Source organism: Bicyclus anynana, chromosome Z (assembly GCF_947172395.1).
Source record: "Bicyclus anynana chromosome Z, ilBicAnyn1.1, whole genome shotgun sequence".
NCBI classification, from domain to species: Eukaryota; Metazoa; Arthropoda; class Insecta; order Lepidoptera; family Nymphalidae; genus Bicyclus; species Bicyclus anynana.
In genome coordinates, this window is record NC_069110.1 from 19,492,950 (window position 1) to 19,514,696 (window position 21,747).

General features: G+C 38.9%; 2 protein-coding genes across 9 annotated transcripts in view; both read left to right on the top strand.

Moving 5' to 3' along the window:
* The window catches only part of LOC112052913 (locomotion-related protein Hikaru genki), a 361,983-nt gene that overhangs the window by 213,846 nt on the left and 126,390 nt on the right, over positions 1-21,747 (top strand). The gene's annotated exons all lie outside the window — the stretch shown is intronic.
* LOC112054303 (protein NDRG3) overlaps positions 1-21,747 on the top strand; it is an 80,168-nt gene that overhangs the window by 18,927 nt on the left and 39,494 nt on the right. For all 7 annotated transcript variants that reach the window (XM_024094021.2, XM_024094020.2, XM_024094024.2 and 4 more), the window contains one exon: positions 14,181-14,298. In XM_024094021.2, coding sequence (XP_023949789.2) covers positions 14,181-14,298 — 118 coding nt within the window. The remainder of the gene's footprint in view (positions 1-14,180; positions 14,299-21,747) is intronic.

The following is a 21,747-nucleotide window of genomic DNA, read 5'->3' on the forward strand; positions in this document are numbered from 1 at the left end:
AATATTATATATGTTTATAAAATTGTGTAAGTTGTAGGATACAGTAAATCAATATCAGGTAAATAGGGGGTCTACCCAACACGATAAAACATGACAAGGGGTCTACGACTCAAAAAAGTTTGGGGAACTCTGGCCGTTAGCGTTTTAGAAAGATAATATCGGTTTGGAACGTGGCTAGAGGCCCTTCCCTTGTGGGTCGTTCGATATTGTTTTTTGATTGGCTGATAACACAGTAAAGAAATATGATACATAGTGAGTCTTTACAAGCAGCGTGGTGAAACCGGTGAAACGCATAAAAAAACAAACGTCACGCGACCCCTTGACATCCCCATATACAAACTTTTATCATATTTTGTATTTCAAAATTTAACTCTAACAACAATTACGTAAATTAATATATTAATCAATAAAAAATACTCCATCTTATTTCTTTAGTTTTTGTGAATGGTTTTTAAAATATTTAAAAACAAGGCGCCATTTTTCTTGAATACCTATTGACGATAATGTATTCTGTTTTGAATTTTGTATTTGAAACGGCTACGACACCGTCGTGTTCCGTGCGCTCTATCTGTTTAATATGTGGCTGACAATGATTATTCGTTAGAACTAGTCCGAACATGTTTTCAGACGTCAGAACTCGTCTTCACAGAGACCGTAGCCGTTTTATTGTTTTTTTTTTTTAAATTGGTTTAGAGACTTGAGTAATTTATATTCTAAGCCAGAGTCTATGCCATGTAACCACATGTCAAGTCTGTAGCGCGCGAGATGTTACGATATCTCGATATTTTTTACTATAAATATATACACTCATCCCTAAGCTCGCTACAGATTTGATGGTAATTTTCATTGTTTGCGGCTGGCGTAAGAGCCTCGACATTGAGTCAGCACGTGTCTGCTATGTTTACCATACAGAAGTAAACAAACGTTGGCGAGAAGTTCGTAGAACGCCAAACGAACACAAACATTGGAAACTGCACGTAGGATTTTTGTTTAATTGTTTACAAATATGCTCTATTATTCATTAGCGAAGCTCGTTATGCGATCCTCATGAAACTTAGTTGCGGGTTCTTATTTGGATCGAAGCTCTTATTACGTGGTTCCTCGTATTCGAGTATGCTTAATAGACATGTTTGATTAGAGAATTTGTTAATATGAATATGTTCATGCTATTATGTATTTATGTATATGTCAGGTCGTGGGTGGTCTTGATAATGAAATGAAAATCTTACAATTGTAACTTCTTTCTGACATTTTTTAAATTGATGTTTGTTTAAACTCGTGCAAAATTATAGCTTTCTATAGCAGTAATTGTCTCAGTGACGGACGGACGACATGGCGAAACTATAAGGGTTCTTTGTTAATAGTGGGTCTGAAAGGAGATGGTCCAAAATTGTATGGAGCCCAGGTCCAGTCATTGTACCCTAGCGGAAATAAAGAAAATATATTTTTTTAACTATTTTTGATTACACAAATCTACGAATTTGCTTTAATTCTTTCGAAATAATATTTATTATCTCCCAAGAACAACACACACAACACATTAAGGGTAATAATGGCGGATTGATGACGTTTTCAATGCAGTAATCGATTTGACGTTTGCTGTCAATTGTCGTGTCATAGTTGCTCTTGGCGTCGCCATCTTAATATAACTCAAAAACTTGGGTTTTAATTTTTCTTTTTATATTTTTATTTATTTATTTATTTATTTATTTATTTAGTTACATTTGTTCACTTTAAATAAATTTTCAATAAGATCCTTGTATTTTTTAAATTTTAATGATACGGAGTACAAGAGTGGACATGAAATGGACCATCTCCTTTGGGAAAAGTTTGGCAAAAACTGCGCAATTCAATTCCTGTGCTATTTTATATTGATCCTATGTATGATATCCTCGGTGGGCAAATTAGACTCGCACTTGTTCAGTTTTTTATTATGCATGTTGGAAAACATGTTTTCGAGAAATAATTGAGTGAAGAAAATCAAGTAACTTATTTTCTCGTTACTCGCTTAAACGACTTGACGGGATGATGCCGGGGCGGACTGGGACCTTTCAATTAAGTCTCAAAAAAATGAGGATTTTTATTTAGACAACGAATATTCCTGGTTATTTTTAAACGCGACGTATAAAAGAATGGATTATAATTTATGATGCCTCATTGGTCCTGTGGTTTGGTCAGGAACCCTGGGTTCAAATCCTGGGTCGGGCTATTAGATACTGAGTATTTTTTCTTCTGAAAAAAATTCAGTTTTAAATCGCAGCCTGGAGTTGGGAAGTTGGTGGTGTCATTATCATTAGCATCTGATATAAAAAAAAAATAAAAAAAGTTTAATGAAGCCTTTGTTGCTGTTTGATGTTTTTACTAAATTTAATCTACATGATTAAATTTGAATTTGTCAATATTGAATATCGACAAATGGTCGTTAGTCTGGTTCAGCTTGTCTTCCGACAAAGGCCTCCTGTAGCTTGGCAAATTCGTTCGTAACATTCCCAATGGTCCGCGCGGGGCGGGAGGTGGGTAGCGATGCCCCGCGACTTCATATCCGCGCAGTCCCTCTGCACCCCGCGCACGACTTAACATTCGCGCTGTGCTCTCCTCCCGTCGCCCGCATATCATGGGAGTGTCATTGACGAACTTGCTAAGCTATATATAGGTTTCCACTCTGTCCTGTCTTTACTGTATTCGTAGTCCCGTCCGCTCATCATTAACTCTGTCTACCCTGTTTCTTATGCCGTCTCTCGGATACCATTATGTTATTAGTCTGGTATTTTTTTCCTGTTTGCATCTGCATCAATTTTTTTATTGTTTACAAGTTAGCCCTTGACTACAATTTGACTTGATGGTAAGTGATGATGCAATCTAAGATGGAAGCGGGCTAACTTGTTAGGAGGAGGATGTAAATCCACAACCCTTTCGGTTTCTACACGGCATCGTACCGGAACTACGTATCGTAACCTACGTAAATCGCTTGGCGGTACGTCTTTGTCGGTAGGGTGGTAACTAGCCACGGCCGGAGCCTCCCATCAGCCGTAATCTGATTGCAAGGCATTGTTTACGGGTGGCAACCCGTATTGGAGTGGGGTCGTCGATCAAGTTTCCTTTTTTTAAAGAGAGAGAGGTTCATGCCTCAAGGAGAGAGGCTTGGTCCTTTAGTGTAAAAATAGGCTGATATTGATAAAGTGATTATAGTCAAAGAGCTGGAATGGCGACCCCGCACCGAAAAGCGCAGTGCTGGTCGACCCTCCACTAGGTGGACCGGCCGATTCTGGCAGCTCGAGACTTTTGTTTGGGAGTCCATGCAAGAGGCCTATGTCCAGCAGTGGACGTCCATCGGCTTTTAATGATGATAATGAATCATAATCAAAAACAACACAAACAAAGGCTAACTATTCTCAAACATTAGTAAAGCAAGGCGGGTCGAGGTAGAATCGATATTCAAATGGAACGACGTGCCGTTGAACTGAACAAACTATTAGCTAAATTGCCTCAGTACTTGTACCTGCGAGTGCACGTCAGAGTCGATTCAGTCAAAATGCCATTTCTTCATGGCCTGAGTCTTCATCAGCCGTTGAATATTGGACATGGATTTCCTGTACGACGCCCCGCGGTTTCATCTGCGTAATTCCCGCTTCCGTGTATACGTTGATAAAATGATACTTGCAAATAACGTAGCTTTCTATTCGTAAAAGAATTTTTGAAATCGGTGCAGTAGATCCAGATTAACCCCCCCCCCCCCCCCCCCCCCAACGTTCCCACACACTTTACTATTTAATAATACCGCGTAGTTGCTTCGCTCGCTCTAGTGGTTCCAGAGATTTCTCTCTATGCAACCTTACAAACCGTGGCGCAGTGGTAAGCGCGGTGGATTTATAAGACGGAGGTCCTGGGTTCGATCCCCGGCTGGGCAGATTGAGATTCTCTTAATTGGTCCAGGTCTATCTGGTGGGAGGCTTCGGCCGTGTAGAAACGTAGACGTGTGTGTGGATTTTCATCCTCCTCTTAACAAGTTAGCCCTCTTCCGTCTTAGATTGCATGGTCACTTATCATCAGGTGATATTGCAGTCAAGGACTAACTACAACCAGTGCCGGCTTTTGCACTACCAGCGCCCCTGCGTGAGATTTTTTCGGCGCCCCTCTCCCATTGAGACCCTTAAGAACAAAAATTGATTTATTTATTACTGGCGAACACCCTTGACTTCATCAGAGTTAAATTCAATATTTCACAAATCCCGCATCTCGCTTGATATCCTCCGATTTAGTGGTCGGTCGCCATTCCAGCACCCTGGGACCCCAACGTTCATCTTCGAACTAGGTGCCCTGTCCATTGCCACTTCAACTTTACGATTCGTTGAGCGATGTTGGTGACTTGTTCTTCTGCGAATGACCTCGTTACGCTCAGAAGCTCCTAGCATAGCTCATTACACCGCCTCCTGAGAGACTTATTAAGACTGAGCCTTCAAGTTTCAATCAAGTTTCGGATCCGTAGGTCAAGGCTACATATCGCGCCTGGACGGTCGCCCAATCGCGCTACACCCTAAAGCCGCTCGTGGTAACAACCATAATCCAGATTATAACACGTTTATATGTACAGTAGTTATGTACCTACTTCCCGGATTTAGTTGTTCTTAAGGTCGCCATTGACGGTCAATTATTCTCACGTTTCTGAAAAGCAAACGGCAGTACCTACCCACGCGGCATACCATACAAGTCATGTACGCAGTGACCAACACACGATCAATTATAGTCGTGGGTGCTACAGAAACGTGTGAATAATTGACCGTTTGTGGCTAGAATTATAAACTTTACGACAACGATCATGTAGGTAATAATTATAATAGTACGTAGATAGGTAGGTACATGGGTGTGTCATCAACTAAATTGCCAGACTATACGTCATCAACCCACATTCGGCTCACTGCTGAGCTCGAGTCTCCTTTAATATATAATACTCTGGTATGCAGGTTTCCTCACGATGTTTTCCTTCACCGATTGAGACACGTGATACTTAATTTCTTAAAATGCACAGAACTGTAAAGTTGGAGGTGCATGCCCCGGACCGGATTCGAACCCACACCCTCCGGAATCGGAGGCAGAGGTCATATCCACTGGGCTATCACGGCTGCCAGACTATAGTAGTGTATTATTTCAATTTCTCGCTATACTACGAGTAGGCATATCATCGTGTGTGGTTCGCTCATATTGCATATTAGATTACGTAACACGTGCGTTAGCGCATGCCTAGGAAGATATTGTTTTACAGACTTATATGTATTTCTTATTCAAATTACATTTTTTTTTTTTATTCTTTACAAGTTAGCCCTTGACTACAATCTCACCTAATGGTAAGTGATGATGCAGTCTAAGATGGAAGCGGGCTAACTTGTTAGGAGGAGGATGAAAATCCACACCCCTTTCGGTTTCTACACGGCATCGTACCTGAACGCTAAATCGCTTGACGGTACGTCTTTTCCGGTAGGGTGGTAACTAACCACGGCCGAAGCCTCCCACCAGCCAGACCTGGACAAATTAAGAAAATCTCAGGACCTCCGTCTTGTAAATCCACCGCGCATACCACTGCGCCACGGAGGCCGTCAAAAACATTTTTACAAGTAGGCTTTTACTTTTGTTTTGTCACAGATTAATCAATAATATACAGATGGAGCGTATGAAACACGACGGTGTCGTGGCCGCTCTAAATATAAAATTCAAAAAGTGATACATTCTCGAGTTAGTACTACACGAAGCGTCGCATCAGTAATTTTCAATATTATTCAAGAAAAATGGCGAAATTATGTTTTTAAATATTTTAAAAACTGTTCACAAAAGTTAAAGAATCAAAAAAGTTTTTTTATAGGTAAACTGTAATTTACGTAATTGTTGTTAGTGTTAAATTTTGAAATACAAATTATGGAAAAAGTTTGTTTATGTGATTGTTTAGGCGCGTGAAGTTAGTTTTTGACGTGACAACGTCTTATAATTCGATGACGACGACTCGAAAAAAGATGACGTCATGCGTCGTTCCCTCGCCCTAGGGTTGCCAACTTAAAACCTAAAGTATATTCTGGTCTATTAAACAATATTTTAGAAAAGTTCAGTATTATCTTATGATGTTGTCACGTTCAACTATCGTCAGTAAACCGACTTTACAGACAACCGTTTTTTTTATTGGATTCTATCGGCTTCAGTATGTTGCTTTTAAAGTCTCACTCTGGTGGGTTTTGTCTTTAATTCAAAGATGTTTCTAATACACACATAATGCTCAAAGCCATGTCCTTGTTTACTGGTAACTGTTAGTCCTTGGGTGTGGAACTGTTTATTCACGACCTTACTATTAAAACTGTATATGTGATATATTCATGGCGAAACGAACAAAACTATAGTCTAGCAAGTTCGTTGATGACACTCCCATGATAAGCGGGCGACGGGGGGAAAGACGACGCGGGTGTGAAATCGTGTGTACGGGGAGTGAGCATCAGTCGTGGGTTTTTCATTCATCGCTACACGCCTTCCAGCCCGCGCGAACTATCGGGAGTGTTGCGAACGAAGTTGCCAAGCTATAACAAAAATATTTGTGTAAACCGTATTTAAAAAAAAAAAGCCGTGATATGCCACCAGTGGATATGACCTCTGCCTCCGATTCTGGAGGGTGTGGGTTCGAATTCGGTTCGGGGTATGCACCTCCAACTTTCAGTTGTGTGCATTTTAAGAAGTTAAATATCACGTGTTTCGTGTGAAGGAAAACTTCGTGAGGAAATCTGCATTCCTACCAGAGAATTTTCCTAATTCTTTGCGTGTGTGAAGTCTGCCAATCCGCATTGGGCCACCGTGGTGGACTATTGGCTTAACCCCTCTCATTCTGAGAGGAGACTTGAGCTCAGTAGTAAGCCGAATATGGGTTGATAACGAAAAAGCCTATTTATTGTTATTGTTTTCACTTTCTTTTTAGTGTGCAATTAAGTAATATTATGAAGCTGAAGAATTTGTTTGATTGCTTAAACGCGCTTAATCTTACGAACGCCCATTTATCGAGGAAAGCTATAGGCTATATATTATCCCCGTATTCCTATTGGAACGGGAACCACGCGGGTGAAACCGCGCGGCGTCATCTAGTATTATAAATGTGTACGTAAAAATGTCTGTCTGTTATATTTCACTGCTAAACCTTTGAACTTGAACACATTTCGATAAGAGATAAACAGGAGATGCAGAAAACAGATTATTATATTGGGTAAATCGCCATGGTTCCTGCGGGATTTGTAAAAAAGGAATTTCACGCGAAAGCAGTAGCGGGCGTCCGCTAGTCTGTTACTTGATTTAACCGAGTGGCTGTCTCCGACCGTATTGTGTTGTTGGCAATATTAAAAGTTGTCACTGTGGTTGCAATTTCACTGTGTATTATATTTTATTACTCAAACATTTTCACTATACTTAAAGTACAAGCTTTTATTACGAAAAACAGCAAATGAGTTTAGTACTAGCATCAGCATTTTTTTTTATTCTTTTCAAATTAGCAGTTGACTACAATCTCACCTCATGGTAAGTAATGATGCAATCTAAAATGGAAGCGGCCTAACTTGTTAGAAGGAGGATGAAATCCACACCCCTTTCGCTTGGCGGTACGTCTTTGTCGGTAAGCCTCTAACCAGCCAGACCTGCACCAATTAAGAAAACCTCAATAGGCCCAGCCGGGAATCGAACCAAGGATCTCTGTCATGCAAATCCACCGCGCATAGCACTATGCCATGGAGGCCGTCAAGTTTGTTTACGTATGAAACCTTCGTTAACACATCAGTACCTAACCAATTTTTTTTGACGGTCTCCGTTGCGCAGTGGTATATTGCGTGGCTGGGCTGATTAATCTGGGCCGAAATCGGACCGGTACTTTTTGAGATTAGCGCGTTCAGCCAAACAAACAAACTCTTCAGCTTTATAATAATATTGTGACTTCGTCCGCGGGAAATCCAGTTTTTACAAATCCCCTAAGAGCCATGTATTTTTTCGGAATAACCTTTTTCATCTTATAGCTAAAGTCCCATTAAAATGTTCAACCGTTTTAGAGATTAACCCGGACACACAGACTGGCAAAAATGTTTCCTTATATTATGAAATAGAAATGAAAACATAATTTTCTATAAAACATTTTTTTGCCTTACAACGTGAGCGCGCCGCGCGTTTAATTATCGTGTGGATAAGAGAAAATGTATTAAATACGTTTTCAAAAATTAGGTCAGCGTTAAGCAGGTCTACGAGTTTTATGTGAAATGTATATATGCTTAATGTAGCGACTATATTTAGTTTGGTCCGTACATAGCTTTAGCTTTCTATGTACTATGGTTTTGTATAGGATAGACGGTTATGATTCCGGAGGATGTGGGTTCGAATCCGGTCCGGGGCGTGCACCTTCAACTTTTCAGTTGTGTGCATTGTAAGTCTGCCAAACCGCATTAGGCCCGCGTGGTTGACTATTGGCCTAATCCCGTTCATTCTGAGAGGAGACTCTAGCTCAGCAGTGAGCCGAATTTGGGATAATGATACCAATTAGACTAGCTTTCATTGCCGACCTCACGTAAAACTCCGTTTAACCGAATCACTGGACAAATGAGCCGTTTGTTCAGTCATTAGCCTATGCGAACGTGTTGTGGGAGATATAGGCCAGGCTATAGGGTGCAAAGCATGTTAAATAGTGTACTACGTATAAAAATACGTGTAAAAATGGAACCACCCTGGAATCAAACACTTTAAAACAAAAAAAGAATTTTGCAAAATCGGTCCATAAATGACGGAATTATCGCTGGACATACATAAAAAAAAAACATACATACAGCCGAACGTAGAACCTCCTCCTTTTTGGTTAAAAATACCAGTAGTGCTACCCCCACACTATGGGATAGACGTGAAAAAAACATCCCGATTTTTCATGTAGGTACCTGGGGAGGGAACTCCACAATTTATTTTTTCAACATTTTTTTTTCAATTTTAAACAATAAAAAAATAGTCAAAATTTTTTTTTTAATTTTTAAAATACAGTTTTAATTTTCTATGCTTCGGATAATGGTCCGGCGAAATCCACGGTCTGGTATCTTATGTATACTCCAGGTCTATCTGGTGGGAGGTTTCGGCCGTGGCTAGTTACCACCTTACCGGCAAAGACATACCGCCAAGCGATTCGGTACGATGTCGTGTAGAAACCGATAGGAGTGTGGATTTTCATACTCCTTCTAACAAGTTAGCCCGCTTCCATCTTAGACTGCATCATCACTTACCATCAGGTGAGATTGTAGTAACTTGTAAATAATAAAAAGAAAAAAAAATTAACGCGATTGACTTTAATAATGAATTGTTGAAAGAAGTGCACTCAAATAAGAACAACACTTTATGGTAACTTTTTTCAGTCGATAGATAAACATGTTTACACTGCCAACTCGAGGGTACTCTCACTCGATTAAGAGCTCATTCTGCTCGGAACTACCCCTCGAACTCTCTCGTATCTTCAATCAGCTCGACAGCTTATTTAAATTTTGCTCTTTATTTGTAAACCATAAGTTGTGACATATTTGTAAACTATGAGCCGTGATAGCCCAGTAGATATGACCTCTGCCTCCGATTCCGGAGGGTGTGGGTTCGAATCCGGTCTGGGGCATGCATCACCTCCAACTTTTCAGTTGTGTGCATTTTAAGAAATTAAATATCACGTGTCTCAAACGGTGAAGGAAAACATCGTGAGGAAACCTGCAATGAAATGTGAAATGAAATGAAATGTGTTGGGCTAACTGTCCACCACGCTAGCTCAATGCAGATTGCCAGACTTTTTTAATGATAACATTTAAAAATCACATTTTTCTTCAAGATCTTCTTATCCAAGAAACACAACATTACTAAAAGCTTATTTTTGAGCAATAAGCCTTACAGTAGCGATAGAACCTTATTTGTAAACAGTATTCGTACTCTTTTTCAAATCTGAATACTAAACATGCCTCCTGCTCCGGCAAAAAATCGGCCAACCCGGGAAAGTCCATGATATATCTGTAGCGGTTTTAGTTATTAGATACATTTATTGTTCAAACTTTATAGGTCTTGATAAAACATGGAATTTAAACAGTAGTGATTAGGTCCATTTCATTTTGAAGAAAATTGAGGTTTAAATCTTAATACATGTTTATGAATATGGGGGCTTTATATATCAGTCGTCCACGACTTCGTCCGCGTGGAATATCCACAATTTTAAAAGAGCAGGCGTTCGTACGAAGTTTTCCTAACTACTAGTATTAATATCGCCACTCCCTTTACACTTTTTCTTAATGCTTGTATTCCAAAATGCATGCAAGAGAAATGCACCTCCAACTTTTTAAGTTGTGTACATTTTAAGAAGTTAAATATCACGTGTCTCAAAACGGTGAAAGAAAAACATCGTGAGGAAACCAGCATACCAGAGAATTTTCATAATTCTCTGCGTGTGTGAAGTCTGCTAATCCGCATTGGGCTAGCGTGGTGGACCATTGGCCTAACCCCTCTCATTCTGAGAGGAGACTCGAGCTCAGCAGTGAGCCGAATATTGGCAGACAGCACACAAGCGGAGAATTAAAAAAATTCTTTGGTTTGCAGGTTTCCTCGTGATGCTTTTCCTTCGACATATGAGACACGTGATATTTAATTTCTTAAAACGCACACAACTGAAAAGTTGAAGGAAGTCGAAGGTCCGGGGCATCCAGGACCGGATTCAAAACCACACCCTTCGAAATCGGAGTCAGAGGTCATATCCACTGGGAAATATAATATTAGTAAGCATAAATAGTAAAGATAAAAAATGGTTTTGCGTCAAATGCGACTGATTTCAATTTGTAATCAGGGGACATGAGATCTCTCCCAGAAATGGCGAGCGGGGACAATGGAGCCCATTTGTTGAGATAACCGATAATCCCGGCACAACGTCCCGAAAATTCACTGATAACAAACGGGAAACATTGTACCCGTCTATCCGGACTACAACGACGACTGAGCGACAATATGTTTATGACTAGCTGACGCCGCGCGGTTTCACCCGCGTGGTTCCCGTTCCCGAAGGAATCCGGGGATAATATATAGCTAGAGCCTTCCGCGATAAATGGGCTATCTAACACTGAAAGAATTTTACAAATCGGACCAGTAGTTGCTAAGATTAGCGCGTTCAAACAAACTCTTCAGCTTTATAATATTAGTATAGATGACCAACCGTCTCTGATGAGATGAAGTAGACTATGCTGTCACATGTCGTGACTTACACATTTGATGTTTACAGGAACTTTCCATGTCATAGTTTGTTTATTGTTATCGATCCACTTATAGTGATAATCGTTTAAGGTGGATTTACATTTGTCTGACGTGTCGTGTCGTGACGCGTCAGAACAGAATCGGTATCATACATTTTGTATGGTAACGTTTACACTTATGTGTTGTGATATGACGTGATGGCTTCTGATGTGACGCAACACAACACGTCAGACAAATATAAATCAACAGGGAGCCACTATATTTGTCTTAGGCTTATCCCCATACTCTCATGGGAACAGGAAGTACTCAGGTGAAACCGCGAGGCGTCTGCTAGTTTAAAATATGTAGATACCGAACGTTGTGCGTATACATTTAATAGACGATTGATTTTCATTTACTCAGATGTTTTTATATGTAGGTACTCAAGTGAACTAAAACAAATACATTTATAAATCTACTAGCGGACGCCCGCGACTTCCTCCGCGTAAAAATCAATGTCAACTTTCAACCCCTATTTCACATTCTATTTTGCAAGTTTTATAACTTATACCTAATAAATAGTCCACTTATCATTTTACATTTACAAATGTACCTAGAAAAATTAAGGACTTTCCGTAGGTACAAACTTTCTACCCCTACTTCACCCATTTCTGATTTTGTTTTCGCGACAAAACGTATCCTATTATCCTTCTACGTATTATGGTCTCAAATCGTCTTAAGTATCATTTGAATTCATTCTGTAGTTTCAGCGTGATGCCCGGTCAAAAAAAAGGCAAACAGAGAGACAAAAATAGAAAATAGGCTTCAGTATCGATCTCCTACCTCTACCCTACTTCTACCCTACCCGTACCCTAACTGTATCCTACCCCTACCCTACCCGTACCCTACCCGTAATCTTCCCTTTTCTTCCTTTTCCCTACCCCTAGGATAGGGTTAGGCCCTACCCCTACCCTACCCCTAACCTAGGCATACACTCCCCTACCCTGCCCTACTCCACCCTACCCTTACACATCCCCTACCCTACCTGTACCCTACCCTACCCTTAGCAAAATCGGTCCAGCCCTATGAGCGTGGTGCGATGACAAAGGAAAATAGAGACTTCTATGCTAAAATTATAATCTCTACTGGACCGATTTGAAAGATTGTTTTACCAATAGAAAGCTACGTTATTTGCGAGTGTCATAGGCTATGTTTGATTCCCATATTCACACAGGAACGGGAACTACGTAATTGAAAGCGCGGGGCGTCATGTAACGGAATTTCTGCGTCTTTTAGAATTTTTGTATTATCCGAAACTATTTAACTAATTAACATACTATAAAGGGCAAATCTTATCTCCATAATATCCTTGTGATTATTAAATAATTTATTTTGATAAGGATTCAAGTTAAGTAGCATAAATAATGACGCAAACCTAAGTATATAAAATTTATAATCTTTAAAACACAAAAGGTACTATATCTGCTAATATATAGAAGATAGATATATGGTGTCGCGGACTTTTTTGTAGAACTTTTAAAGATACATAAAGCCTCCATACATTAATTTCAATTTTACACAATGGTTAAGGCCGCGCATGCGAATAAGTCTGCTTAAGAGGATTTTCGGTCCGACCTGTATGACAAAAACTGTGTTAACTCGGCGAATATATATCATACTAATATAAAATAGCCTACAGCACTCCCCGATAATGTAGAATTCTACTGGTGAAAGAATTTTTGAAATCGGACCAGTAGTTCCGAAGATTACCCCATATAAAAAATGTGACAAACTTACAAACTTACAAACTTTACCTCTTTATAATATTACTATAGATAGTATAGATGATCATTTCTGTAGTAGTCGGATAAACGAACCGTTCCTGAAACCCAGATATAACATACATATTTTTGATTTTCACCTTTATCGTGTTAGTAGTAGAGTTTACTTTCGCGTAGACGGATGACGTACCTCATTAGGGCTTTCTTCCCCTAATTTGTTGAAGGTTGTGTTAGAATCTGCGCTTTATGTGCTATAAATTTAATGACTTTCATAACACGGCCCCAATTAGTTTGCGCTGCAGGATAGGTAGCCGTCGCCTCGAGCAAGTACCTGCTTTCAATAGGGATGTTGACAGTTTTTTTTTATTAAATTGTATATAAATTAAGAGTCTGCTTATAGCAAATAAATCCAAAAATTGTTCGTACTCGATTAAAATACTAAAGTAGTCCGAACTAGGCATAAGTGCGACTCAACAAAAACGTAACCAAGAAGAGCTATTTAAATAAATAATAATTAACTTTTGTATACAATATCGAGTTGTGCTTTCAGAAAATGTAAAAACTGTATCTATATACATAAATATATAATGGTATTAGAAGCGCGCAGCGCGTCGGTACGATATGGATAAAATTCGCGCGAACGAGACGCCGAATACTTTCATGTGAGTGAAAAGCACGGGGCGATTGACGCGCGACGCAAATTTTATGACGTGAGCGCCAAAACCATTTTTACCTAATTGCCAGTAAATTAAACAACATAACGAAAAACAAAATGGCCATGTTCAAGATATATACCTAATTTTCTATACAAAACAAAAATTTAAGAAAATAAGTTTGCTTTTCCTGAGATTGAAAGTAAAATGTGAGCAAAACATGTATTTTTCAAAAAAATAACTATCGAGAAAAGTTTTACTAATTGTGTATTTTGTATAGTCATAACGAAGCTAACACTTTGAAATATCATTTACCCAAATATCAGGCTCCTAACTTTTCCAGAATCTGAGATCCAGAACCATTTGTAACCACCAAATTACATATTGCAGACTCTTAAACACAAAATTGTACACGAGTGCGCTGTGTGGAGTAGCTAAATGTATAGTATAAAATTACATCGTTGTGTAAGAATAAATTTGATTCGATAACCTTCTTCAATTATTGTTCGTTTGTCAACAGATAAAAGTTTCAATAAGTTCTTCAAATACGTCGACATGCAGGCACTGATGGAGAACTTCTGCGTTTTCCACATCACCGCGCCGGGCCAGGAGGAGGGAGCCGCCACCCTGCCGCCGGAGTGAGTACAGAACATTTCATATATCTGCAGATAACTTCATCTGACAGTGCCAGACACACACTGTCAAGTAAACCGTCAAATTTGCAGCGCGCTTACGGATATGGGCAGTTAAAAAATATTGAAAACACACCTGCCCATAGCGATACTTCAATATTTGTATTCTTGATTGTGTGTGACTGGCGTTTGTCATTATTGATCCATAGCAAAACATTGATTGATCCATAGTGATCATTATTGATTGGACGTCATCGTCTACAACTACACAAAAACATACATACAGCCGAACGTAGAACCTCCTCCTTTTTGGAAGTCGGTTAAAAAGGACGAACACGATTACAACTATTTAACATCGATTCTATAGAGACAGCTTTTATCATCGCATTAGATCGTTGATCATATACTTTGACAGAAAAGTAACATCCACCGAGGCAGGTCCTATACAATAGTTGGTCTGAGGCTTGTAGTCTATATTTTTCCATGTAAATATTTTCATCGAATAAATAAAGTTTGATATTGACTGTCAGAACTTTATCGGGCAGAGATGGAGCTGATTGAATATCGGCGATAACCTTGCACGTAATCGTAAAGAGCTTCAAGCGAATCGATTTTTTGCAAAAATAGTTCACGATACAAGTTGACTGCCAACTCTTATGGGAGTCATATTTTAATAATGTAGCCATGATTTAGTATAAACACCGGTAATAACACCTTACTCTGACAATGATGTACTTCTATTGCAATAAGTTACATAATCAATACATATAAATCCAATTTAAAGTGTCTGTCTTTGATTTACATAGAAGATAACTTTGTTTTCTTAAGTACTTATAGTTATTTACACGATACTAAAACACAATCAAACTTTTTGGAGTTAACTCCTTAAGAATCGATTTTTCATAAACGAGTATAGCCCCCGGTATGAAAAAATGACAGCGTTACATTTTTTGTGTCCAACCTATTCTGCGCACCTTTCACCGTGCGCTGTTGGCGGGCGCGCACGCCTCGGCCTGCTGCTCCTCGGTAGCGCACCTTTCACTTTTCTGCAGCATACACCTATTTAGCCAGTCGAGTTTCTTTTTGTTATTTTTTGTCTGTTTGTCTACTCTCTGGAACTTAAGGTTATGGAGCAACATATAGGATATTTTTATCCCGAAAAGTTTATAGTTTCGAGGGGTTTCTGAAAAACTGAATGTCACGTGGACAAAGTCGCGGGCATCCGCTAGTGTATAATAAATTGGTTCGTCACGTCTCCGTCGCGTCGCTATTGGACCAAATTGTTGAGAGGCGATGTCGAGTGGAGCCAATTTAAAGTTTATAGGCCGTAGTAAGTAACCTGCAGGTGCCGAGGCGGGTACTCGGAGAACATCTAAACTTCCATGAATAGGGTGTCCACATTCTCGAAAGTCAGGGTTAGATTTCATAGTGCGATCGAGGAACCATCCGAATAGTCCGGGACTCAGAGATTTTACGCGTCCCCATCTATACTTCTGTACTAATATTATAAAGCTGAAGAATTTATTTGTTTGTTTGATTGAACACGCTAATTTCAGGAACTAATAGTTCGATTTGAAAAATTCTTTCTGTGTTAGATAGCCCATTTACCGAGGAAGGCTATAGGCTATATACTATCCCTGTATTACTACGGCAACGGGAACCACGCGGGTAAAACCGCGCGGCGTCAGCTAGTGTTATAATATTTTTGGTTGTCTTAGTGGAGTCAAATGAGTTGTATAATATTGGTTATTATTCAATAGAGTTGTTTGGTTTGAACCAAGTTAAATTTAACTAAAACAGTCCCCCGATGGATTCATATCATTCATAATTCATGCAGTTCTTGTTCCCATGGGATTACGGTGATAAAATTAAAGCTTTTGACACTCACTAATAACGTGGTTATCTATAGCTAAAACAAACCCCCCCCCCCCCGATAAACCCCCCCCCCCCGATAAACCCCCCCCCCCCATTTACATACTCACATACTTTACCTCTTAATAATAATATAATAGTATATTAGTCGGATGGATTAAACTCTATAGGTAATAATCTACCTTAAACATAGGTGGCTATGTTTAAGATTTATGTTTTATAAAATCATATTTCCTTGTCCATCTGAAAGTTGGTCCAGAAAAGTAAACAAGAAAAACAGAGAAAAAAATACTCATAGAACAACCATGGATTTCTTCGAGTATTAACCCTATAAACCCTGTACCCTGATAAACCTTGTTAAAACGCCGCGTCCGTCGTACCTCCCGCCCCCGAATAACTCTCCCTACGAAGCCGATACACATCGAATAGTTCAGTGTCAGACAACTTTTATCCCGGTATTCGGTTTTTTTTAATCTATGCACGACAGATTAAAAAAAAACCAAATACAATCTCGAGTTAGTACGACATACTAACGTACGAGTAGCATTGCATCAGTATTTTTTAATATTATTATTATTATTATTTTTAATGGCGTCTTGTGTTTTTAAATATTTTATAAACTGTTTACAAAAACTAAAGAAATAAGATGGAGTTTTTTTATTGATTATTATATTAATTTCCGTAATTGTTGTTATTGTCAAATTTTGAAATACAAATTATGAAAAAAGTTTGTATATATGCGGATGTCAAGGAGACGTTTCATGGGTTTCACCGGCTTCACCACGCTGCTTGTAAAGATTCATTCTGGATCATCTTTATTCTGTGCCCGCGTGTATGTAGATATATGCTTTTTTGTTAGGTAATTTTAGGGTGATAGACCTACATTGACGAAGGATCATGAGCTGAATAGTATCAGTTTTTGTAAAACGACGTAGGTAGGCTCCCATTCTCTTGGACGTTTATTATATCAATTTACAGCGTTGCTGTGAATTATGCTTCAAAGTTGCATTTCGCCTTTACTTTACGCTAATAGAAACATTGTATTGATGTTTCAATTACACACAAGGTCTTCTTGAATAAAATATAATGATGGTTTGTTTAATAAACGTGATTTGAAGAACATCGTGGGGTTATCGCCAGTGTTTCGTGATTGCGTTAAAAGGCCTTTCGAAGACCCGCACGTTTTATATGATCAATGCTATCACTTGTATTATTTTAAGCATGTTATATATGAACAATGCTACCACTTATAAACTTTTAAACATGTTATATATGAACAATGCTATTATTTATATAAATTTAAGCATATTATATGAATGGCCTATAGCCTTCCTCGATAAATATCGGCTATCTAACACTGAAAGAATTTTTCAAATCGGACCAGTAGTTCCTGAGATTAGCGCGTTCAAACAAACAAACAAACTCTTCAGCTCTAAAATATTAGTATAGATATTCGAATCACAGGTTGACCGAAACAGCTCGACACTTACGGCCAGTTTCTTCATCGTAAGCAACAGTCAAAGTAACGTCATAAAGCTAAAGTGACGTTCTTAATCACGGAAAAATAAAGTCTTCTTTACTACTTACTACTTTTACTGTTACTTTAGCTTTAGGTACATGAAAAACTGGCTGTTAGTAGTAACTTTGTTACTTGACACAGCGAAGTCTTCTGTTTATAGCAGATAGTTGTTACCATTAGTTGGGCTCTCTGCTTGGCCCGTTAAATATTTATTACGCGATAGTTATTCAGTATCCCCAAGGGTATAAAATAGGGTATGAAAGTTTGTCAATTTTAAACCGATCGGGTTGAGATTTAGCATGCATAAAGCTACTATGGCATCTCCTAAGAAAGGATTTTGATAAATTCCAAATAGGGGATGAAAGTTTGTATAAATCTTCTTAGATTTTCTACTGATTGAACTGAAATTAAAGATTGGAGCTACTATGATAAAGACGTTCGCTTAAATAGGATTTTGATAAATTCAATCCCCATGGGGATAAAATAAGGGATTATGGAGGATCTCCTTTGTGCTGCGGCTAGTGAAGCGATTTTGCTGAAATTTCGAATAGAAGTAGATTTTACTCTGGATTGAGAGATAGGCTACTTTTCATCCCGGAAAAATTCATGGTTCCCGCGGGATTTGTGAAAAACTTAATTCCATGCGGACGAAAACGCGGGCGTCCGTTAGTTTTTTATAAAAGGTAAAGTTTGTGTGGTGGGGTTGTAGGGGGTTCGATTTTAAAAATTATTTTACTGTTAGAAGACCACGTTATTTGTGACTTTTATAAACTATTATGTTGTCCCCGTATTTTCACGGGAACGGGAGCTACGCGGACGAAAACGCTAGGTCTGTTAGTAATTCCTAAAGTAATATATACAATGCATGGTCATTTTCTCAGAATATATATGGCCATCCGGTGCGTGCTTAATCTAAGACTTACTTAATTATATACAAACTTACAAAATTGCTTCCTTGATCCGGTCCTGCCGAACAAGAGTCGTGTAATAAGAACTGGGTCGGGCTTTGATAATAACATTGTTGGAGTTTCTTTCTTCTAAGAATTTCTTAGTAACTCAATAACTGAAGATGGAATGTCGGTAGTGTATTCGTATAGTATCCTACTAATATTATAAAAGTTTGTATGGATGTTTGTTACTCTTTAACGTCGCTACTACTAAGCGATTTGGCTAAAATTTTGAATGGAAATAGAATTACGAAAACCTGATGATTATGATGTTTGATACTCTTTCACGCCTCGGCTAATGAACTGTATCACCTGAAATTTGGCGTAGAGAGAGATTATAGTCTGGTTTAACGCATAAGCTACTTTTCATCCCGGAAAAATCCATAGTTCCCGAGGGATTTTGTGAAAAACTAAATTCCACGCGGACGAAGTCGCTGGCGTCTGCTTGTAGACTTATAAATGATACTTAATGTAACTGTAAAGTAGTATACAGGGTGTAGGTCTATAGGCGGTGATCTACTTGTCTATAAAGGTTTCCAATGGTTGATATTTGATTAGGTTCGTTATTTGCGAAGTAATTTTCCTGTGGCCGATGCAAATGGGGCTTAGCCACAGGCATCAGCGCGGTCACGCAAGCCTCGCTCGAAGTCTCTAACCTATCGATCCGACCACACAGCGTTTGGCTGACGACCGGCGTTCAATCGCAGTGGTCTAAGGCTAGGTTCACACGGAATTCACGTTAGTACCTATAGACATTATGTCAGTCTATCTATACTAATATTATAAAGCTGAAAAGTTTGTTTGTTCGTTCGTTTGAACGCGCTAATCTCAGGAAGTACTGGTCCGATTTGGAAAATTCTTTTCGTGTTAGATAGCCCATTTATCGAGGAAGGCTAAAGGCCATATTTTATCTCCGTATTCCTACGGGAACGGAAACCACGCGGGTGAAACCTTGCGGCGTTTACTAGTGTCTAAATATTTTTACTATAGTATACGTTTTTTACTGTATCAACGTAGTCTTAAAGCCTTGATAGCCCAGCCCTTGCGTATGTGAAGTCTGCCAATCCGCATTGAGCCAGCGTGGTGGACTAAATTGGCCTAACCCTAAAGACTCGGGTTCAGCAGTGAACCGAAATAGGGTTGATAATGATGATGATGATGAAAATCATCTATGAACAATTACCGCCATGCGATTTAGCGTTCCGGTACGATGTCGTGTAGAAACTGAAAAGGGTGTTGATTTCCATCCTACTTTTATCCGTCTTAGATTACATAAACGTTTTGACGGCCTCCTTGGCGCAGTGTTATGCGCGGTGTATTTACAAAACGGAGGTCTTGGGTTCGATCCCCGGCTGGGCCGATTGAGATTTTCTTAATTGGTCCAGGTCTGGCTGGTGGGAGGCTTCGGTCGTGGCTAGTTACCACTCTACCGACAAAGACGTACCGCCAAGCGATTTAGCGTTCCGGTACGATGTCGTGTAGAAACCGAAAAGGGGTGTGGATTTTTATCCTCCTCCTAACAAGTTAGCCCGCTTCCATCTTAGACTGCATGATGATGCAGTATATCTTAGACTGCATGAAGATGCAGTCTAAGATGTAAGCGGGCTCACTTGTACTTAACTTGTAACTTACCATCAGGTGAGATTGTAGTCAAGGGCTAACTTGTAAAAGAATAAAAAAAATATCATCACTTACCATCAGGAGAGGTTATGGTCAAAGCCTAACTTGTAAAAAAGCGCCTCTATTTATTCGTTAAGTACGCAAAGGCACAGAAAACATAAGTACAAGTAGCAAAGATAGGATAATTAAGTATGAACGCACGTTAAGGCTGATTTACACAATATTCTCCTGCACTGTCTTTACAGTAAACGTCTATAATTTACATGGTGTACGTTGTCACTATTCGTTCGTTAAATACTTATACGTTAAAAACGTTCAGTACAATGCCGTGTGTATCTAGCCTTATTCGTTCCACCGAATTGTGTTAATCGACCTGTGGCTTAACCTTTTCATTTGCCGCCATGGAAAACATGACAATACTTACTCAGTACATACTTATGTAATCTCTCTCTAAATTTCATTTACTCTGTTCTGATGACAAATCATTAAAATTATATTAATTTTAAATTTATAGAAAGATAGATGCGGTCGTATGGATCGTCTCCTCACGAGGGTACACGTTTGTTAGAATATACAGGGTGCTCGGGAGTATTCCCCATAACTGGTGGTTACATCAAGGTGTTTACAAGTTCACTTATAGGAGCCGAACTGCGTAACTATTTTTTTTTTAACTTAAACAGAACTTTTTATGTTTTCATACAAAGTAATTCATATAATTCCGACTACCCATGTAACACACGCCTTTATCTATCCTTGCATTTTAAAATACGTAATCGTAGTGGTGATACTGTCGATATCGACGAGATATTGCAACTGGCTCTCTGCACTTCACTTGTAAGCTACTTCATGATATTTATCAATAAATAAGTTTGGCTAGGTCATAATATAAGGGTGCGATTTAAGATCTATTTACAAAAGAAATATTTTTAACTCCGAAAATATTCATTTTAGAACACACGTTACTTAGACATTTTGGATTAATTTTCCATAAAGAATATAACCCTAGAGTTATGGTAAATACTCCCGAGCACCCTGTATACATGCACCGAACCAGCAGACTCTAAAATTGACATCTCAATGGTGCTTGTAAGAAGCCTACTAAATGAATTTCTTAAAACTGCATTTCATTTTACCTTTATTTTGTTAGCAATTTTTTTAGTAAGTATATATATTTTTATTAACTCTCATGTAATTGAGTAATTGCCACGTTTCGTTAGAATCCCAATGTGGAAGTCAATGTATACAAACAATTATGTGAATGTATTGTATGAAATTTTCAACAATAAAGATTATTTATTTATTAACCTACTGTTAGTAAACTTTGACCGTTAGTGAAGGCCAAGTTCCTAGAACTCGAAACGTGTTAGCTAATTTTGGAGGAAAAGCTCAGTGACTCATATATGCGAAACGAGAGAGGAAGAATATATTTTGACGGCCTTCGTGGTGCATTGGTATGCGCGGTAGATTTACAAGACGGAGGGTCCTGGGTTCGAACCC